The sequence below is a fragment of the Bubalus kerabau genome, chromosome 21, assembly GCF_029407905.1.
Source record: "Bubalus kerabau isolate K-KA32 ecotype Philippines breed swamp buffalo chromosome 21, PCC_UOA_SB_1v2, whole genome shotgun sequence".
NCBI lineage: Eukaryota > Metazoa > Chordata > Mammalia > Artiodactyla > Bovidae > Bubalus > Bubalus kerabau.
The window spans coordinates 40,481,334-40,503,890 of record NC_073644.1 but is presented as its reverse complement, the minus strand read 5'-3'; the positions used below and the strand labels follow the sequence as shown (position 1 = coordinate 40,503,890).

Genomic DNA, 22,557 nt, shown 5'->3' with positions numbered 1-22,557 from the left:
CTCAGTGGTAAAAAATCCACCTGCCAATGCAGGAGACATGGGTTTGATCCCTGGGTCAGGAAGATCCCCTGGAGAAGGAAATAACAACCCCCTGGAGTATTCTTGCCTGGGAAGTCCCAAGAACAGAGGAGCCTGGAGGTCTACAGTTCATAGGGTCGCAGAGTCAGACACGATTTAGCAACTAAACACAATAGCTTATTTTCACTGCCTTCATAAATTGAAATTCAGAAAGAATCAAGATTTAAGACGTAAAGAACATTAAATATAGTTTTAATAGTTAAAAGACCACATTGATCCATACATACCAAAATTTAAGTGTCTACTCAGAAACTGGCTTTTGAGACAGGATTATTTTCAAAATTTAGATGCAACTAAAAGCCCAAGAGGTTAGCAAGCCTTTATTTAGCTCTTTGATGTAACTTCAAAGAAATTCAAATTTAAAAAAGAAATTTAAATTTTACATTTTCTATTGAACTCCTTTAAAAACATTATTTGACTTTAAAATTTGATAGAGTAAGATGTTAGGTTTCCGTGTTCTTGGGTCATAACAAAAGAGACAATTGATGGCTTTTCTTCACATAATTAGTTACACAATTATTGCATAGTCAGTTTCTTAAAACTTCATTGAGTTTTAAACTCAATCAGATGAAGATGTCTTCTCAGACATCTTTGATAAATGACTTAACATTGCCAAATAGTCTGTTAGCACAGTATTTTAACATTTAATCCTAAATACACTCTTCTTGTTAGCTTGAAGAAACTTTAGTGAGCATAGCAAATGTTTGATATCTTCTAAGTACTTTGGATTTTCTAAATAATACTATATAATATGTAAAACCACAGTCCTTTTATGAGGTCTTTTGTTCCGAATGAAATATGACATAAAAACTAATGATAGTTCTATAAATCTTTACCATAAAGTTCAACTATTAAAAATTGTATGCTGTGATTTACCTGTGAGAATAGAATAATCACATTCTGGCACATTGTATGTAACAAATGCTTCGTTTGAAAGATTTATCTTAAAGGAAAAAATGACTGAAAAAAAGGAACAACAATACAACAAAAAGAATGACAAATCATGACTTTTATTTTTTAATTGAAGGATAATTGATTTACAGAATTTTGTTGTTTTCTGTCAAACATCAGCATGAATCAACCGTAGTTATACATATGTCCCTTTTTAATATAAGCAAACCTTGAAAATATGCTCATGAGGATATGAGTATAGACAGTAGAATGAAAATAGTAAAAAGAGCAAAAATAGAGAAATGAGAAAAATTAGAAAATACAAATGTTCTATAAGTAGAAAAAAAGAAGCTCAAACTCCATAATTAATTTTATTTTGTATAGTAATGGAATTAAAGGAGTGATGGAAAATACCACTTTAAACTTAGACCTGTATTAGCACAGCCTGTACTTTGTACCTCACTAAGGGTTTAGAATGCAATCATTTTGCTGTTGCTTGGAACAGCCACCCAGGAACAAATTTCACTAAGCCTTCCAACTGGTAACCAATCCACAAGCTTGAATTCAAGGTTCTAACCTTTAGTGTTAATGCTGATCATAGAACAAGAGCTACATATTCATCCTGGGGGAGGGGTGGTTAGTGGGGGAGGAAGAGGTCTGTCATTTCCCTGCTACCCCTCCACTCCAGGAATTGAAGCCTGTAGCTCACCCTATACTCCCAGGCCCAGAACCACTTTACTCCCAGGGCTTCCTAGAAGCCCAAGAGCTCTGTGTTGCTTGCTTCGCAGAGGATAAGTTTATTTGCATTATTGTGTATCCATTCTGTACTATGTATATGCACTGTCTTCTTTTGATCTAAGTGATCCCTGCTTTTCCTAATGTTTTTTAAAGATTGAGAAACAATCAAGGTTTGGACTCGGGAAGGTTTTTTCTGTTTTAACTGGGCAGCTTGGTTTTTACTTGCCACACCATTCACATGCTTCATTTTCTTTTCTAATTTTCTTGACACTAGGGACCTTTTTTTAAAAAATTTTATTTTATTTTTAATTGGAGGGTAATTGCTATACAATATTGTGATGGTTTCTGTCATACATCAACATGAGTCAGCCATAGGTATATATCCCCTCCCTCTTGAACCTCCCTCCTACCTCCTTCCCCACCCCAACTCTCTAGGTTGTCACAGAGCACTAGCCTTGGGTTCCCTGCATCATATAGCAAACTCCCCTGGCTATCTGTTTTACATCTGGTAACGTATATGTTTCACATATGGTAACGTATATGTTTCAATGCTATTCTCTCAAATCATCCCATCCTCTCCTTTCCCCACTGTGTCCAAAATTCTGTCCTTTATGTGCGTGTCCTTTGCTGTTGTGTGCATAGGATCATCCCTACCATCTTTCTAGATTCCATATATTAGAGATCTTTTTAATATTAATTTTCAGTTTCAGAATCAAGTCTATAGAAAAATTGCAGGGGTCATACAGAGAGTTTCTGTACGATTTCTTGTTGTGACTTTCTGTCATTACAATGGAGATGAGAGACCTTTAACCTGAGTCCATGGATTGACTTCAGAGAGTCCACAAACTCCTGAAATTTATGCCAAATTCTGCATTTGAATGAAAATGCATTTCATTTCGTGCAAGAACTATATAGATTAAGACTGCACTTTTAATGTCATCAGTCCTTTTCTCTAGGTGCAATCTCAGTTGTCTCGTTTCCCACTGTAACACATTTTTTGGTTTATTAGAACAATAGCTGCCTCCAAGCACCACTGGCACCAGTGTGCATGGGTGGATTTTTGTGTGTACTACAGCATTATCAAAAAGTTCTTTATCAAATCTGTAATTTTCTGAGTCACTTGATGCTGTGTATTCATCTAAAACATATTAATTCTGTTGTTTAATGAGCTCAATGTTCTTTCAAATGGAGTCTGCTGCATTATACAAAAACCTGAAGTTCAACCTCAAGGCCCTGCTTCAGAATTGCCTGGGCTCTCGGTACAGAAAATTTGCTTTATTTTTGTTTATCAATCCTCTGAAAGCATTTGGATGCACAATGTATCCAAACCATTCATGTAGGCTGCCTACATTTCCAACATAAACTTAACAGCAAAGGGTATTTGGAAACATTACCAAAGCACAGCTGCTTTCCCCTGAAACTTTAATGAGAAAAAGCCATGAAATTACCACAGACCTATTTTTCTTATGTCTGGATAGAGTGCATTATGTGAGGTCATTTTCACTCTATTTTAGTTCTAAAGATAGAAGATAATTATAACATTAGCCATCTAGGAGTCTACACAACACTCCTAGATTTAAAACTTCTAAACATTTTTTAAATTATTGACTAACATTAGGGTGTTTGTTGTCAGACTTACAGATTCCAGTCTGATGTTAGATTATTCATCCAAGTTGAGCCCCCAAACAAAGAGAGCCAAGAAGAGCCTTCTTTCTGGAGAGGAGAAAGAAAATCTGCCAAGTGACTACATGGTGCCTATTTTTTCAGGACGGTACGTATGGATTCTCTCCCTGGATCTGATTTTTAGAAAGTGGAGAGAGACTTCCCTGGTGGAACTGTTTAAAATTAAGACTCCATGCTCCCAGTGCAGAGGGCATGGGTTTGATCCCTGGTCAAGGGACTAAATCTCACATGCTGCAACTAAGAGTTTACATGCCACAGTGAAGATGGGGATCCTGCATACTGCAGCTAAGACCCAGTGCAGACAAGTTAAGTAATTAGTTAATTATTTTTAAAAAGAAGTGGGGAATAAATGTTTTCAGGTAGTAATAATATCAGCTATCATTTACTGAGCATTTACTTTGTACTGGTTGAGAAAGGTCTGAGAACCTTGGAACTGTGCATGGTGGGAGATGTGATCACTGTAAAAATGTTTGCCATCACATAGGATGGCTGTATGACAACAGAGATTATGATTAGAGGCTTATTTCTAATTAGGTAACTAGTTGAAACTAGAAGCAGAGTATTGGATGCTAGTGATTGGACACTATATACAGTTGCTATAGTTAGGGCACAAAGAAAGGTTAAAACTATAAAATATTGGGTGAACTAAAAGAAAAAAATCAAATGATACATTTAGGTAGATTGGTTGCCAGTGTGGTTTTAATTATTATTCATTAGGAAGAAAAAAATCCTTAGATAACATAGACTAACTAAAAGCATTGCGGGCATAGCTTGAATGCCTGGCTTATATTTGTTAAATAAAAAATAGATTACTATTTATTTTGAGATAAAATTCAAACAGAATAATCACTAAGTCACAAGTTTGTGTAATGCCAAATTTCTGTTTATAATATAAACAGTTTTGAATGATAATATATACAAAGAAATCTTGAAAGGAGACTTGTCTAAGACACCAAATTAAAGTTTAACAGAAACTTTCTGAGCCTTCCCTGTTTATTTTCCTTTGATTATTCACAAAGCTAATGTGATGTTCAAAACGAGGTCACCCTCTCCGGGCAAAAGCTATCAGGAAAATCATTAGGCAATAACTCGGTTGTGATTTTTGGTGACCTACTTCTGTTTCCCTGCATTTTCTCTTCCCATCGATTTTTGATGGTTACTTTCCCAATTGTTTCAGAGGCTGATGTCATAATTGCTGCAAACCTACTTAGGAAAGGGATAAACAATATTCTATTTTTAGCTTTTTATTTTATATCTTTGATTTTTCAAACTGAACTTTATAGACAAACAGGCTTATATTGTGAAGTATGCTTGCCCAGACTCAGCTTCCTCACAGTTGGTTTAATAGCACTCATATTCCTTTTAGGAGACAACTAGGTTGGAGGAGAAAAATATTTAATTTTGTGCTTAAAAAAAATCATTTAAAAGTCATGTCAGCTTAGCATTAACCTATATGACATGACTCTCCACCTGTGTGGGCACAGAATGAAGCTTCTCACTCTCTCCAGATTCTTCCTGCCCTTTTCTCACCAAACCATTTTGTTCCCTTCAGACCAGTGTCAAGAAATTATTTACAGAATAAGCTGTGATAAATGAAAGTTTGAATAAAAAATATATAAATTTTTTAGGTTTCTAGGTTTTATTTCCAGTTCTTCATTTTTTATATGGAGCCATCTCCTATATTCTATTACTATGAAAATAACACTTCATAATGATGTTCATTAACATCTAAGAGAACGGGAAAGTAATGAACGTTTGTTGAGTATGTGTTGTTTTCTGGAAATCATTGTAAGTGCATTGTATATAAACCATCCTTCTAAGTCCTCCATTCAGCTCTGGAGAGGTATTAGTATGTCAATTTTTTGTACAAGGAAATCAAGGCACTTGTAATGGTTGAGCTGAGAGTTCCCCTAGGGCTGGCAAATGCAAATATAGTACATTTTTGGAGAATACGATTTCTTCTGGATGGCACTTGAAAATTCCACTTCTTAGAGTCTAGGTAGGGCTTCCCAGGTGGCACTAGTGGTAAAGATCCCGGCTGTCAATGCAGGAGACATAAAAGACATGGGTTTGATCCCTGGTTGGGAAGATCCCCTGAAGGAGGGCACAGCAATCCACTCCAGTATTCTCGCCTGGACAGAGGAGCCTGGTGGGCTATAGTCCATAGGGTCGCAGAGAGTCAAAGACAACTGAAGCGACTTGGCACACATGTACGGTCTAAGTAGAGCTAACTTTATGTCAGCGACAGGTTTTAAATTGAGATAGAGGATTGGAAAGATTTTAAATTTATTTAAAATGTTCAGTAGTGTGTTTTTGATGTTAGCATCATATTCTTGCTCTTATACCTAGATTATAGCAGGGTTATTGCTGACATGCACATATGCACTTACTTAAAGGCAAATGTCCCTGCTGTTCTGGGTCAAAAATATATTTTTAAGTATACTTGAGTTTTCCTAATTGCAATTGCCGCCCTCTCCCCAACCCCCAACCTCCATGTCCTGTGGCATGTGGGATCTTCCTGGACCAGGGGTCAAACCCATGTCCCCTGCATTGGCAGGCTGATTCCCTGCTTTCCTGATTTCCACTGTACACCAGGGAAGTCCCTCATAACCTTTATTATTTTGGAAAGGAAACTGCTAGGCATAAGGATCACACATACATTTATAGCTTATTTATGTGTGCAGCAGCTCTGGGTAATGCATTCCGTCATCTGAGTTACAGAATCCAGATAAAGCATACTAGTCATAAATCAGGATCCCAGTCACACAACTGTCTGTCATTTTACAATGCTGTCTTTTCTAGAAGGAAGTCATAAATTAATATTTTATTACAGACTAAACTGTGTTTAAACACACCAAGGAAACCAAAGAAATGATGTTGGGCAAGTTATCTTACTTCTCTGTGCCTTGTTACCATATGTCTAAAGTAGAAAGGATACCGTTTATTTCAAAGGGTTGTTGTGGGGGAAAAATGAGATAATTTATGCAAAAAGCACTTGGCAGAGCACCCAGGCCATAATAGGTATTACTGTCGTCATTATCATTTGTTAAGGTGATGGTCACGTCCATGTGTGAAGAGTTAGCTCCTATGGGCCAGTGTTTTGTATGTCAGGTTTTCCTTGGGCACAGTGTACAACATCTTAGGTCTGGTGCTTTGAACTTGGTGAAATTGGGCAATCTTATCACTGACATCCACAATAACCATATTTTGCTGTTACTTTATTTTAGCCAAGTGCATGTCAGTGGAATTACAGACACGGAAGAGCAAAGAATTAAAGAAGCTGCTGCTTACATAGCCCAGAGGAATCTCCTTGCTAGTGAGGAAGGAGTAACAGCCAGCAAGCAGTCCTCTGTATCTAAGCAGTCCATGTCCACGCTTCACCAGAAAGAGGCCTTTGAGAAGAAGTCAAGGAAAGTTGCCATTCGAGAAAAGGCGGATCACCTGTCACTGAAAAAAACGGTAAGAAAAGACAATTTAACATAACTTACAAAAGTATAAGTGCCACCACTACATATAAAATGGGCTTCCCTGGTGGATCAGACGGTAAAGAATCTGTCTGCAATGCAGGAGACCTGGGTTCAATCCCTGGGTTGGGAAGATCCCCTGGAGGAGGGCATGGCAACCCACACCAGAATTCTTGCCTGGAGAATCCTGTGGACGGAGACGCTAATAAGGACCTACTGTAAAGCACAGGGAACCCTACTTAATACTCTGTAATGATCTATATGGGAATAGAATCTAAGAGTGTTTACATGTATGTGTATAACTGATTCACTTTGCTGGTGCAGCAGCAACTAATACAGCACTGTAAATCAACTATACTCCAATAAAAATTAATCTTAAAAAAGTAGAAATGCATGTAACATTATGCCTGTGTGTAATATAGATTAGTTTCAAATGAAGAAATGTGTGGTCTTGTGGAGAAACAACTAAGAAAAAAGGGGAAAAGACACCAAAATGTATAGTTCAAAGAAAGACAGACTTCATAGTTTTAAATTCTGTGAAATTTTAGGTTCTGCAGAAGTTAAAGTTCTTGAGAACCTTAAGAAATCCACCTTTGGAAAGTACAATATGTTGCTCAGGCTTAGAATGTTAAAAATTAAGTGATATGTCTTTTTTTTAAAGGAATGAGGGGAGTTCATTTGCTCCAAATACCAGACTAAGACTCCAAATGAAAAAACGATCATTTTGATTTCTACATTTCATTTTTGTAGCACATGTTACTTTGATTTCATGTCTTGATAATTTTTTTCAGTTAGAAGAAACTGAGGCATTTCATAAAAAGTTAAATGAAGATAATCTTCTCCATGCTCCTGAATTTATCATTAAACCTCGTTCCCATACTGTTTGGGAGAAAGAAAATGTAAAATTACACTGCTCTGTAGCTGGCTGGCCAGAACCTCGTCTCACATGGTACGGTATCTTTTTGAAAGCTTCTCATAGAATTGATTACTCAAAGTTAATTTTAAATCCTGTGAAAACATGTGGATTTATGAACATGCAAGAGTCAGTGAAAGCATCTGTAAGTTCGAGTAAACTTTTTTAAATAGTGAAGAAAGAATACATGCGTGGAAGGAAGAATGATTTTGCATCCATTATAATTTATTATGATACTTTATAATCCTCTTATACAAATGGGTCTTTATCTTATATAAAGTGTTAAAATTTAGTCAGCATATTTATTTGGTAACATTTTGTGATGAAAAGCACTGCCACCTTTTAGAGAAATAAAGCCCAGAGGGCTTCATCTCTAGTCTTCATGTGAGCTGAGGTCCTAGTTTCTAAAGCCAAACAAAGAAGGGGATGGGACGGGGAACTATTTCTAATATAAGGTCTGAAGAAACTTTCATTCCATAAAGAAGAAGCTCCCCTTTTTTCCGTCCATTATATATCCTATTGCAATTGTCAGTGACTTGGTAACCCCTAAAATCAGAACTGTCACGGAGAGCAGTCATGGAAATCAGTCTGCCATGGAGAGCAGGAATCTGAAGAGGATTGTAAGCCAGTTTTAAAAGGTGTTTTCCGTCTTATTCTGCAATGTGGGTATTTTGCATGCTGCTTTCTTACCCTCGCGGGTGTGGTGAATGCCCTGTGTCGCAGTATAAACACTGCAGAGAATGGCACTGTTGCCACAGGGCACCAGCTCCTTCTCCCTTTTCTGTCATTTCTAATGATGTTTGGACACCTGGCTTACATAACGGAGGCTGACAAGATAAACCCTTACCTAAGGTTATTCTTAAGGAGCAAGTGGTGAGTTGTTTTTTTTTTTTTTTTTTTATTCACCTATAATATCAACCTGCCTGTGACCAAATTGGATTTACATACAGTTTTTCTTGTACATAAACGTTTCCCAGGGTTCTTGAGTTTGAAAGTGAGAGAATGAAAAACAAAGCCAGTTCTGTTATTACCAAGACAAATAACTTACAGTAAACAAAGATGAGAAGTGTAAGAACATATTTCAATGAAAATGAAGTTTAAAAAAATCAATTTCCAAGCTTTAAAAGTATGAATATACTATAGTAAGCTGGGCTTCCCTGGTGGCTCAGTTGGTAAAGAATCCACCTGCAATGCAGGAGACCTGGGTTCAATCCCTGCGTTGGGAAGATTGCTTGGAGAAGGAAATGGCAACCCGCTCCAGTGTTCTGGACTATACAGTCCATGGGGTTGGAAAGAGTTAGATACGACTGACAGTAAGCTAGGAATCCATTCATCTTTATCCCCTGCCTTTGTCTCTGCCTATTGGGTTGCATAGATTGGCCTGTAAAAGGGACATTTCCTTTTAAAAACTGATTACTTTTTACCTCAGAAAAAATTCAAACTTTCCTGTAGAAATTCATAAAGAGGGACTTGCCCAGCAGTCCGGTGATTAAGACTTTGCCTTCCAATACAGGGGATGGGGGTTCGATCCCTGGTTGAGGAGCTAAGATCCCAGAAGTTGTGTGGTGTGGAAAAAAAAAAAGAAATACATAAAGAATAACAAATTTTTAGCTCCAAGAAATATTACTTGATGAGTAAAAAAATTCCTCATGTTTCATGAATTAAAATGTATTACTGGTAAATGAATACTTGGAGTCTTTAAGTAGATATATTTATTACACAGTGTCCTATCTCTGTTTTCCTGATTTTTAAACATCAGAGTTAAAGATGACTTTCAAAAGAATACAAAGTGATCTCTAGGAGATAAATATTAATTTCTTAAGCATTTACTTATTCTGTGAGATGCACAGTCACTAGAATACGAGCATGCCGTGTGCCACTGATGGCGTCACTGAGCCAGAGTGATGGGGTTCCACAAAGGCAGAGCTCAAATTCCACTGGAGGTTGAACTCCTCACATGGTGTTCTTGGGCAGAAAAAGGAGTAATTTAAAAACAAACAAAAAGATATAAACTCCACTGAAAAAATATGAGATGACTAAACTTGGCAACTCTTAACATTCCAGTCATATTTAAAAATAGAAATACTGTCAGTTTTTAGTTATCCTCACTAATGGGGCTGGGAGTATGATTAACCCCTCAAATCTTTCGTGTTTGGCTTTGAAATGTTTATTTCCTTAACATGTGAATTTTATGGCATCAGGGCTCATTTTAATCAAAGACAAAAGCACAGGGACGAGATTTGTCTCAGGAAGGACTGGAAGGCTGTTCGTTGACTGGGACAAGCCTTCTCTAGTTCCTGCACCCCCTTCGGTGCTTGGAGAACACAAATCCATTCTGTTCAGAAACTCTTCCAGGAGGGACGAATCAGAGCACTTCACACAAAGCCCTGTTGCCTTACAAGTCAAGTAGGAAGTAAATGTGAAAACAAAAGAACCAGTGGGCCACTAAGAAAATAGTTCACCTTCCTTTACCGAGCAAGGTTTGCCCCTGGATAAAGCTAAAAATTTGGACAATCAGCTAGCAGATAGCTAAGAACTGGCTCTGGCAATAATTAAGGTCAGATCAAGGTTTTGTGGGGCAGGAGGGTTATACAATTTGAGGAGCATCCTTTATAAAAAAGGTTATAAAGTTAGTCACATGCATTAGTCCGTAAGGGGACCTGTGCTGATGAGAGACCCTGCAACTTCAACTTCACTAGCTTCAAGGTAAATCCACCTCTGGGAGTCAATTTCATGTGGGATTAACATATTAATACCTTCCTGCGTGTGTTGCCTTTTAAAAAATAATCATTGAATGAAGCTCTAATTTACTTTGCAAGCTGCTGGTCCAGATTACACAATCTTCAGTGAGCATCCTCCCCCTCAATGAACAGGGAACCCACAACTCAAGCGAGAACCAAGATGTTGGTGATTAATTTGCTGGCCTTGATGTCTCTTTGGTACCGAGCTGCAGCCTCCTGAGCCTGACTCTGAGTACAAGTATGAGAGAAACCACTGAGAACGACCTTCCTGAATAGAAGAAGGTCAAGTACAGAAACAAGTTTCCAATGCTGCTGCGGGCAGCTGTGCTGTCTCTGCTTGAGCCTTTAGGTCCTAAGCCACAGCTTTCAAAGTCATGTGTGCCCTGGGTCTGACTCCCTAAGACTCCTTTCCAAGGAACGTTCAGTTCCAGGTTTCCACTGGCACCTTCAGGCCATGGAAATCCCTGAGGTTGAACAAATGATATCAACATGCTGCAGCTGCTCTTCAGCCAGCCCCTGCATACTGACTAAATCTGGATGGAGTCTAGAGCGTACCTGGAGAGCGCTTACTGACAGGCGGGCCCATCACTCATCACCATCACTCATCACGGCCAGGTGCAGAGATGCTGAGCAGCACTGCCCTATTCCCAGTTCACCTTCAGAGCAGAAGGAAGCCTGTGGGCCCTGGGTGCAGCAGAAAAGTTAGTTGCAGAAGACACAGCAATGAAGCTGGCCATCCAGAGGGAGGGCTAGCCAACAGAGAAGGAGAAATATATATGTGGTGAAAAACCAGTTATTTAATTTAATAGGTTATATTTATATAATAACTTGTTAATAGGCAGTATATTGTTGTAAACGGGGGGAAGAAAAGCATTTGTTTGTATCTTTATTACTTGCATAAAAAAGCTCTGGAAGGACATATAAGAACCTAAGGAGAACAGTTAGCTGTGGGGAGAAGCTGGGCAGAAGGCAGACAGGTGTGAGAAAAGAGAATGTTCCCTGGGCACCCCTATATTTTCTGATTCTTGGATCATATGCTCGCATTGCCTGGTCAGATTGTAAGAAACTATATGAAATAGGGGAGAAAAGTTCTCTTTAAAAGAAAGAGAATTAAATTAGTTGTACCCCCTCCTTTTTTAGAGAGCCAGATTTAATTGCATGTTGAGCCCAAAGTCTAGATTGATTTTTGTCAGTGAAAATTGGGATTATATAATCTTCAGGGAGCCTCACACCAACTCCTGGAACAATGTATTGTTATTATCACATAACATTCATGTGTTCACACACTCAGTGCCCTTGTTTTCGGATTTGTATGTGTGGGCTACAATCCATAGGGTTGCAAAGAGTCGAATGCGACTGGAGCAACTTAGCACCTGGGTTAGATCCTCACACAAGACACTTAAAATACATATTTGAAATTCTTCGCATTATCCCTGAAGTCATTGCCACTTCAGGGATAGTGTGAAGATAAATAGACACTTAAAGAAACTTGTCATTGAACATGATCATAGTTCAAAACCTAGGGATAAGATAGTGTGAGAAATGTATTTTAGGAACAGTCTGGAGATTTGGAAAAGTCTTATTTTATTTTTGCAAATTATGAGAATTCATAAATTCCATAGTAGAATTAATGCATTGAATTTTTTTACAAGATTAGAGTTATTCACAATGTATTTAAATTTAGCAATTACTGCCATATTATTGTAGGAAAACAACCTGCATTTAAAATATTAAAAATTATTTATAATTACTTTTGAAGTATAAGGGTTTGGGATTTTATTTTAGATTTTTCTTATTTACATCCAAATTCTATGCTAATAGAAGAGTTAGCTCTCAGCTAATTGGTTTTTAAAGTGAGTAATGGCTGTTTGTTCAAAACAATAGGGTTGCATTCTAAGCACACTTTTGAGGGAAGGGGATTCAGCATGATAGAGATCATTTTGGCAGCATTATTTGCTGACAAAGAAAAGTGAGAGTGAAGTCCTTTTATTTGACCGCACTTTACACTGCCAAAGAGCTTTCACTGTAAGCCCTTGTTACCAAATTCAGCCTAGTATCCAGACAGACATTTGTTTGGGGAAATTAAGTGGGTATTTTACATACATAAATGAAGAGTATTATTCTAGAAATAATGTGTAACAGAAGTTCATTAACTAGTCGTTCATACACTTTACATGAAAATGATGAGGAAAAGGGTGTATATCTAAATACTCACAAGAATTTCAGAAACCTGATAAGTAGTCCCAGGGTATAGATTACTCTCTAAAATTAGCTGATGAGTGGCCAGTTTGGAATTTCACTTTCCAGAAATAACAAGCTATGAAGTGTACACAGAGCAGGCCTCAAATTCTCCTTCTCTGCTCTGATTTGATACTGAAGACAATCACAAGTGGCTCTGAACCCGAGTGCCTCGCAAGGTGAATTCCTTGGAGAACAGATCTGAATAGCTTCCTCATTTAATCTTCGTGTGCTGCTTTAAAACAGGCGCTTCTTACACTGATATATAGAGTCCCAGTGGAGAGAAAATGTGTGTGTGTGTGTGTGTGTGTGTGTGAGAGAGAGAGAGAGAGAGCGAGAGAAATCTATTTCAAGCGGTCACATTAGAAAACTGAGGGAAAGGCATTGAGATACTAAGTCACACAGGACTGGAGTAGCGGTTCCCAGACTCTGGGATCTGGTGCCTGATGATCGGAGGTGGTGCTGATGTAATAATAATAGAAATAAAGTGAACAATAAGTGTAATGCACTTGAATCATCCTGAAACCACCCCCCGCCCCTTGCTCTGTGGAAAAATTTTCTTCCATGAAACTGGTCCCAGGTGCTGAAAAGGTTGGGAACTGCTGGACTGAAGGACAAGGAATATTGATGCATCCAGGAAGGCTTCACGAAAGCCTAAGAGCTGCAAATGCTATTTTAATTCAAACTTTATTGTATTGTTCATATTATAGAAATATGAACATCATTTTTGGTCAGAAGCCAAATCAAGTGTCACTCAGTTGTTTGGTCAAGTAGCACCGGCCACACGCCTTTGGTGTGTCTTTTATATCTTCTTATGTTGGGAAGAAATACTGCAAATACCCCAGCACAAAGAAAACTGAGCAAAAAGAAGCTTCTGAGTCAGGTGTGAAATGACCTAAACCGATTCAGTCAGGAGAACATGCTCATGATTAATGTGTTCGACCCTGTCATTCATCCAAACTAGGAATGTTCCAAATTAAGAGCAGCCAGCAGATTGCTTTTTACAGCCCATCTCAGATCAAACAGTTCTGTCTGCCTGGAGCCCTGTGGGGGGACAGCTGCCTGAGGCTGTTTCTGGACTGTCAGAAAGAGCTAGGAATGATTCCCAAGGGTGGGGCAGAAGGCTGTGCCCCTACACTTGCTACACAGCTGCGATTCCCAGTCCACCCTCCTGTTTCACATCCAAGGAAACCAAGACAAACAGCCTCAGCATACCTTCTTAATCTGCACTAATTTTAAATTATCCATATTGTGAAGGATGGATTTGTCAGAACTCTGTTCCTTTGCCAAAATTCAAGAAGTACAATTGAATTTATGATGTTACCCAATGACTCTGTGCAGTCCAGTGTAATAAACACTGCCTAATATTTTCCTGGGATGGCTGCTTCCTTGAGAGTGGGAATAGAAATCAATATGGATCAGACAGAGTCCCCATCTGCAAGGCACTCACGGTTTAGCAGAAGTGACACTTACCCAACCGTAATTTGATTAACGTTATACCTTCCCATTTGAACCAAGTAACACTGATGTGAAGAGGTGGAAATGCTGTTGCGTGGAATTTTAGGGAGGAGATTATTGAAGTGGCATTTGATCAGAGCCTTAAAGATGAATTGGAATTTTGCTAGATGGAGAATGGTGTATTTTCTAAAGTGTAGAAAAGGGTGCATTTTAGGGACATAGGGCGTGAGTGTGAGTGTGTGTGTGTGTGTGTGTACACAAGCTGGGGAGAGGAAAGGACTGGCTGAGGATTATTTCCTTTCTCTTTCCCTTTCTGTAACTTTCCTTGCTCCCAAATATGCTTATAACCATGTCCAAAAATCTGAAGAAATCAAATGCAGCTAAATAGAGAACGGGGCTTCCCCATTGGCTCAGTGGTAAAGAATCCACCTGCTAAGCAGGAGACGTGAGTTTGCTCCCTGGGTTGGGATGATCCCCTGGAGAAGTTAACAGCAACACACTCCAGTATTCTTACCTGGAAAATGCCATGGACAGAGGAACCTGGTGGGCTACAGTCCCTGGGGTGGCAAAGAGTTGGACATGACTTAGTGACTAAACAGTAACAGCCAATAGAGACCAGTTGGAAAACGGAAGCATCCCATGTTGTCAGGAGCCAGGCCGCCTGGCTTCAGATCCCAGCTCTGCTGTTTTAGCTGTTAAAGCTGGGGCAGGCTACTTAACTGTTCTGTGCCTGGGTTTCTTCATCTGGAGAATGATTTTAAAAGTAGTAGCACTGGGAATTCCCTGTTCAATGGCTGGGACTCTGAGCTCCCAATGCATGGGGCCCAGGTTCAATCCCTGGTTGGGGAGCTAGACCTAGACCTCGTGTGCCACAGCTAAAGATACTGTATGCTGCAACTAAGAGCCAGCGCAGCCAAATAAAAATATATTTACATTCTTTAAAAAGTAGTGCAACCTTATGTGGTTGTTGTGAGGATTGAATTTACTAATCTAGACATAAAGTACTTAGAGCCTTTCCCGACTCTCAGTAAATACTGTCTCTATTATGGTTTTTAGCATTATTTGTGATAACTATGCACATGAAGTGGAATGTTTGAAAAGGAAACAAATGAAATTTAGCTCCCCTTTGGGGCAGAAAATGGCTTAAGCAGAAAAGCTAGGTCCAGCGCCTTAGCTACTGGCTACTGAGAACATGAGACTTCCCTGGTGGCTCAGACAGTAAAGAATCCTCCTGCCAATGCAGAAGCTGCAGGAGACGTGGGTCCGATCCCTGGGTGGGGAAGCTCCCCTGGAGTAGGAAATGGCAACCTACTCCAGTATTCTTGCCTGGAGAATCCCATGGACAGAGGAACATGGCTGGCTACAGTCAGTGGGGTTGCAAAGAGCTGGACACAACTGAACGACTGAGCACACACTGAGAACATGAGGACGTGGTGATGAATCAAGGTGAAGACTCAGGGGCCAGTGTCTCAGGAGGGGCCCCTCCAGGGAGCCCCTGCCTCTCCAGACTGAGAGGCTTCGCCAGGGATCGGCAGTCAAAAAAAGAGACTCTTTTAGCTTCTATTTATCAGTAGTTTTCTTTCATGACTGATATTCTAAGTTCTTCCAAGCTGAGAGCTATGTTTGCTCATGACAGAATAAAACAAATATAATGAGCTTTCAATGCAATGACAAGGTTTTGAACAATGTGCAGGAATGTCAGTGGGAAGGATGTTTTGCTTTCATCCTACACAGACAGCCAACAAAAAACCTACTCAAAGCCTTTCTCTCTGTTGTGTCAACAATGGTTGTCTTTCTTTTCATTTTTAAGTTCATCTATTGAAGTATAATATGTACACAAAATAGGGTGGTATGGCATATAAATGTAGAACTTTGACGAATTTTTGTAGACCACCTACACCCAGGTAACAAGCACCAAAATCAAGAAACCAAACATTATCAACACCCAAGGGACCGCCTTCATCCCTGCCCCTTGCCCTGACTTCCAGCAGCATTAATTGATCTTTTCTTGTTTTGTACTTTACGTAAAAACAATCATTATACTCTTTTGTATCTGGCTCTTTCCACTCAAAATTATGTACGCAAGATACAAACACAAGGTTGTGAATGGCCAACTTCTTTAATGTAATTTTTGTAATGGAGGAGGGAAGCACATTCATCAAGAAAGTTTATGATACTTGTAATGAATTTTATTTGCATTTATTGAGCAGACTCTCCTACTGACCTCTGTGCTATGTCTACAGATGTTTTTTCAAGAGGAACAATTGTGTGTGTGTTAATCATGAAGCTGTTCGCACCTCAACTTACTTCGCCTCATTTCCATTGTCTCATAGGTATAAAAACCAGGTGCCAATAAATGTCCAGGCACATCCTGGAAAGTATATCATCGAAAGCCGATATGGAATGCACACTCTGGAGATAATCGCGTAAGAAACATCACGGTCTGTGTATGTTGCCGACAATTGCTTGGCGGGGGGTTCTCCCTTCTTCCTCCCTACGCGGTGGTATCAGGATGGAGGACAGTCCCGAGTATTGCTTCTCTTGGTGCACACCTATGAGTGATAATCATGACATTCTTACCAAGCCCAAGTTACTGCCCAAAGTGATCTTATGAATTTAGTCAAAGATGAGGAGGAAAAATTCATTTGTATCTATTTAACCTTTTGTATGGGCTTCCCAGGGGCTCAGTGTTAAAGAATCTGCCTGCTAATGCAGATGACTCAAGTATAATCCCTATGTTGGGAGGAAATGGCAACCCTCTCCAGTATTCTTGCTGAGACAATCCCATAGACAGAAGAGCCTGACGGGCTACAATCTATGGGGTCGCAAAGAATCAGACACGACTGAGCAACTAAACAACAATCCTTTTATGTACTTGAGAGTTCTTCTCAGGTATTAGCAAGAAAAATAAGTTACAAAATAGGCATTTATATTCAAATGTCTTCTCAGAGTCCCAAATCTGCACCAGCATGGTACACATTTGCCTTTAATCAGTATAGGCTAGTGAAGTTTGAGGTGGGTGACACTGAGCGTAAGCTGGACCTAGAGAAGTTGTTTTTTCCTTTAGCTCACCAGAAACTGCATGGAAACTATGTGCCTATTCTGTCAGATGGATGCAGGGCCTGACACTGGGATGTTTTTTTAAAGCAAATCAACAGCAAAAATTTTAAAGCAGAATCCACATCAAAGTTTCTAGGTCTTCAAAGGGGTATCATGTCTCCTAACATGGTTTTGAAATCCAAGCCTACTAATGTGGATGAAGAAGTTACACAAGCTCCCAGCATTTCCAGTTCAAATAAAACCATTACATGCTGTGAAGTCAAAGTAGAATTTAAGTCGTTCTAATCTCAGGAGATATACAGCTTTCTCAGATCAGAGAGGTTGGCACAGGTCATACTCTGCTTCAAGCAGAGCCCTGGGACCCTGGGATGATCTCCAAGCAGGGACCCCTTCCTAAGGACCCATCCATTCTGTCAGTCGGTGATTCAACCAAGTCGGCAACGAGCTGTGTGGTTGCTTTATAATTAAATAACTATGGAAGAAACAACCATATTGCCCCACCTGGGATTCTATGTATGTCTGTAAAATTTCAACAAGAATTAAAATTTCACCAATGAAACTAAAGAAGAACAGTGAAGACCATGAACCCTGGCAACGATAAAACAGCTTGCTTTGAAATCTTAGCCGGTTCATCTTTGCATAAAAGCCTTCTCTCTCTAAAGTGAAAGTGAAAGTCGCTCAGTTGAGTTGACTCTTTGCTACCCCATGGACTGTAGCCCTCCAGGCTTCTCTGTCCATAGAATTCTCCAGGCCAGAATACTGGAGTGGGTAGCCGTTCCCTCTTCCAGGGGATCTTCCCAACCCAGGGATCGAACCCAGGTTTCCCAAGACATCCCTATGTCTGCATCATAACTTAGAGGAACTTCCGAATGGCACTTCTTGTATTGTGTTGTGGGCCAGAACATTTGTAGAATTGAGGGACAGATAACATGTTTGTACTCTGAGGCTAAAACACAGAACCACACATTAGACAAACTTGAATCTGTTTGGGCATCTATAAGGAGAGGTTGTTTCTTTGTCTTTCCATCACACTATAACAGCCAGACTGAAACCCATCCTCAGGGAGGCCCCTCCGGGTCTTACCTGCTACAAAAGTACATGACCAGACATTTTTTGCTCCAGATACAACTTTAAACCAATTTTTCATCACACTGTTCATGCTCCATATACTCAACACTTTGTTGGCTTTTATTTTTGGACATTTTAAATTAACTCAAGCTAGGATCATAGTGGACTATAGCTGTTGGTAGGTAGATCTATTGGCCTATGTAAAATCCCACAGGGAACTTGATTAGGAAGTGTAGCTTTGTCAAGAGTCCCAAAGAGCGGTGTGTTAACCGATGATGTGCTATGTGTCATGTTAGCAAAGAGATCCTTGACAAAACAGTCAGGAGTTACATCGGCCCGCTTTATCTGTAGAGACGGAACCCATGGGTACTGAGGCCTCAGCATACTACTCCATTTTACTTAAAACAGGGATCCCCAATCCCCCAGCTGAGGACCAGTACCTGTGCCATTCCATGGTTGTTAGGATAGGGGTGTCACAGCAGGAGGTGAGTGGTGGGCAAGTGAGCCAAGCTTCATCTGCCGCTCCCCATCACTTCCATTGCTGCCTGAACCAATAGCCCCCTGCCTTTGCCTGTGCCCCGTTCCTGGAAAAATTGTCTTCCATGAAACTGGTCCTTGGTGCCAAAAAGATTGAGGACCACTGACTTAAGGGACTTGAGCCTCCTTGGATTTTGTTATCCACGGGGGTCCTGGAACCAGTCCCCTGCAGACACTGAGGGACAACTGTACCAGGAGTGTCACTGCACCGGGCACTCATCCCTTCTGTTCTTTCAGGTGTGATTTTGAAGACACAGCTCAGTACCGGGCCTCGGCGATGAATGCCAAAGGAGAACTTTCAGCATATGCTTCGGTTGTGGTAAAGAGTAGGTTTGCTGGACTTGTTTCATTCACAGTGTATTTTAAAAAAATTTATTCTCAGGTCAAGAAGCAGTTGTCAAAAATTGCTGCTTTCTTTTCTAGGATACAAGGGAGAGCTTGATGATACTCGCTTCCATTCGGGGGCATCCATCTTGCCCCTCAGCTGTAAGTCTGAAAATATTTTTTCTGTGTCGTCTCTGTACAATACTGTATAATAAGCTATTCCATAACACTGAAATAAATGCAGGTATACTAAGTCATTTCAGTTCTGTCTGACTCTTTGTGACCCATGGACTGTAGCCTGCCAGGCTCCTCTGTCCTGCCCAGGCTTCTCTGGGCAAGAATACTGGAGTGGGTAGCCATGCCTTCCTCCAAGGGATCTTCCTGACCCAGGGATGGAACTCATGTCTCTTCCATCTCCTGCACTGGCATATGGATTCTTTATCACTAGCACCACCTGGGAAGCCCAAAAATAAATGCATAGTCTATAATATGTGCTAGTATGTATGTAATGGGTTTCCCAAGTGGCACTAGTGGTAAAGAACCTGCCTGACAGTGCAGGAGACATAAGAGACGTGGGTTCAGTCCCAGGGTGGGGAAGATCCCCTGGAGGAGGGCATGGCAACCCACTCCAGTATTTGTGCCCAGAGAATCCCATGGACAGAGGAGCTTGGCAGGCTATAGTCCATAGGGTTATAAAGAGTCAGACATGACTGAAGTGATTTAGCACATATACGTAATACTACCTGTAGTTAGTTTTATTTTTTTAGATTCTTTGGCTACTGTAGTCTCCTTCTGCTTATAATTGCTTTATTCTGGTTTTATAAAAGCCTGCATGTGATGGGCTAAAAATGACGAATGCTTCTAAGTCTTTCTTTCCTTAAGCTGAGAAAAATCATTATACAAACCTGCAGTGTGACTTAACCACACACACACATATATAGAGTCTGGACTGTATCAAGGCAGTCTTATTCATCCTTATATATCCAGTGTAGCATCATCTCCTTAAGAAGTCTCTGTCGGCCCCCCACTGTACCCCAGCCCCCACCTACTTAGGTTATGTGTCCGGGTGGAGGCTGTGACCCCTCTGTAAGGGCATCTACTCACTGGACACTAATTGTTAACTGTTTGCTCCCACTGACCCATGAGCCACTTGAAGGCTAGGCTGGACCTTTTATCTTTGGACCCTAGAACTTGATGCAGAGTAGTATTTGATGATGAATGAATAAATGCATACACTAATTTACAAAATGCAATGTAAAATGAGCTCTAAGTGTGGTTTAATAACAAATTATTAGTATTCTGATCCATAGTAATTTATAAATTTGTGAACTTCGATCATGTCATCTGCATCAGAACTTCTTTTCACGGGAAGCAATACAAGTAAAGCCCTTATGGTTCTTCAGCAACTAGATGCTGACACTGTTCAGACTGGAAATGGTAGTCAAGCCCCAAATTCTTATTTTCCAAACATTAAAAAATAAGTGGTTGTTTTGAAAATGGTTATGGAAATATTGACTCATGGGTCAGTTTTCCTAACTGATTGGCTTGATGTCTCTCCATACTTCATGGAATGGCTCCTAATTTTAATATGCCTAGTTGTAATCATTGGTATCAATCCCATGCACAAGAAGGGGTGCTGGGTGGGAGTAAGGAAGAACATATCCCAAATCCGATCCTTCTCTTGTCATTTGATTTATATTGAGATACAATAGCTGGAAAATTTGAAACTATGATTTATAAATCATTTGATAGGTTTGTTGTGATTGCTTTCGGCCTGTGCTCATTAAAATGCTTATGTCTCTTTGATGAGAAAAAATGAATTACTGATGTTTGTTTCTGTTGTGCCCAGTTGCCGTGACCCCTTACGGTTATGCGTCCAGGTTTGAGATCCACTTTGATGACAAGTTTGAAGTGTCTTTCGGGCGAGAAGGCGAGACAATGAGTCTGGGCTGCCGTGTAGTTATCACCCCTGAAATTAAACATTTCCAGCCAGAGATCCAGTGGTACCGAAATGGTGAGCCTTAATGATGAATTCTCACTGAGGCTCATATTCGCAGAAGGTCACAGACCGGACTTGGTCCTAAAGCATGAATGTCTGTAGATTGCAGTTCTGTTTACCAGACCTGGCAGAAACTAGATAGTAGAGGACATAACATACAGGGTGTTACAAAAGTTTTTACACATATTTTAGAGTAGCAGAACTTTTATAACATGTTTGTGGAGATCATAATTTCTTATCACCGTGTAATACAGGGAAAGGATTACAAAAAATGTATTTTCATTTTACAAGTTGGATATATATTCATTTTGTAAGTTAATTTTATTTGGTAAGGTAAAGTGAAATCCAGGGAAGTCCTGTTGGTTCCCAGGCGGTACCAGTGGTACCACTGTGGGTGGTAGTCAGCGTGCTCACCACGCAGCTGGCCTAAACTTCAGTGTCCGTGTGGGCACCGGGCAGGCCGGGCCATCGTGAAGCCGTGGCTGGGACCAGGACCTGAGCCCGGAGTGAAGCCAGTGGTAGCTGCAGCGGTAGCGGCGGCAGTGCTGCTGGCCGTGCCTAGAGGGGGGGAGAGACCCCACCAGATGCAGCCTGGGAGCCCCAGTGGGAGCCCAGGTCCCCTGTGCATCTCCAGGACCCGTCTTGGTGGGATCTGCTCAAACATGAACTTCCTGGCCTAAGCACCGTGACAGGAACAATCACACAGTACACTTTGTCTATAAAACATTACAAAATAGAAGCGTGTATACAGGTATTGCAGTAAGGCACATAAGGCAGTTGTTAGAATTCTTCTGAGTTTGGACTCTCTGTTTATGAAAACTGCTACAACATTGCAAAGCAAATATTCACAGGCTTGGAAATAAAAATTGAATTTAAAGATTGCCACATTCAGTGAAAATGAACACTATTTCCATACAGAACTTTGGGTGAAGCAGTTTATTAACAAGAAAGATTTTTCTAAGTAATTTTTCTCATAATCGAAAGTGGAGTAAGAAAATGTATAAATAGGCATTTAAATTATATACAAATCATGAAGTCATCACAAGTTACAGGACATGTAAGAGGAAACATTTAAGATACCATTATGTAAATATACATTTAAAATTAAATTTAGACTTACATGAAACTATTTGTATAAGGAGATCTTTTTAGAAAAAATTGTTCCTCAAGAATTGTCAGCTCTAGAGTACAAAAATTTATATTTTAAAATAGTTTATCAGAGGATTAACCTAATGTTAATTTTATAACCATAACTATATAATTGTATATAGTATAAAAGTGTATAATACTGTAACTATATAGCACTTTTTTTTTTTATTTGGGGGCCTATTTAATTATTTAAATTAACCAATTATGGTCAGGTAA

General features: G+C 39.8%; 2 protein-coding genes across 3 annotated transcripts in view; both read left to right on the top strand.

Moving 5' to 3' along the window:
• LPIN2 (lipin 2) overlaps window positions 1-22,557 on the top strand; it is a 375,312-nt gene that overhangs the window by 147,845 nt on the left and 204,910 nt on the right. The window lies entirely within an intron of this gene.
• Window positions 1-22,557, top strand: part of MYOM1 (myomesin 1) — a 120,810-nt gene that overhangs the window by 17,996 nt on the left and 80,257 nt on the right. For both annotated transcript variants that reach the window (XM_055559208.1, XM_055559207.1), the window contains exons 3-9: window positions 3,341-3,478; window positions 6,618-6,849; window positions 7,646-7,803; window positions 16,538-16,630; window positions 19,107-19,195; window positions 19,293-19,355; window positions 21,043-21,207. In XM_055559208.1, coding sequence (XP_055415183.1) covers window positions 3,341-3,478; window positions 6,618-6,849; window positions 7,646-7,803; window positions 16,538-16,630; window positions 19,107-19,195; window positions 19,293-19,355; window positions 21,043-21,207 — 938 coding nt within the window. The remainder of the gene's footprint in view (window positions 1-3,340; window positions 3,479-6,617; window positions 6,850-7,645; window positions 7,804-16,537; window positions 16,631-19,106; window positions 19,196-19,292; window positions 19,356-21,042; window positions 21,208-22,557) is intronic.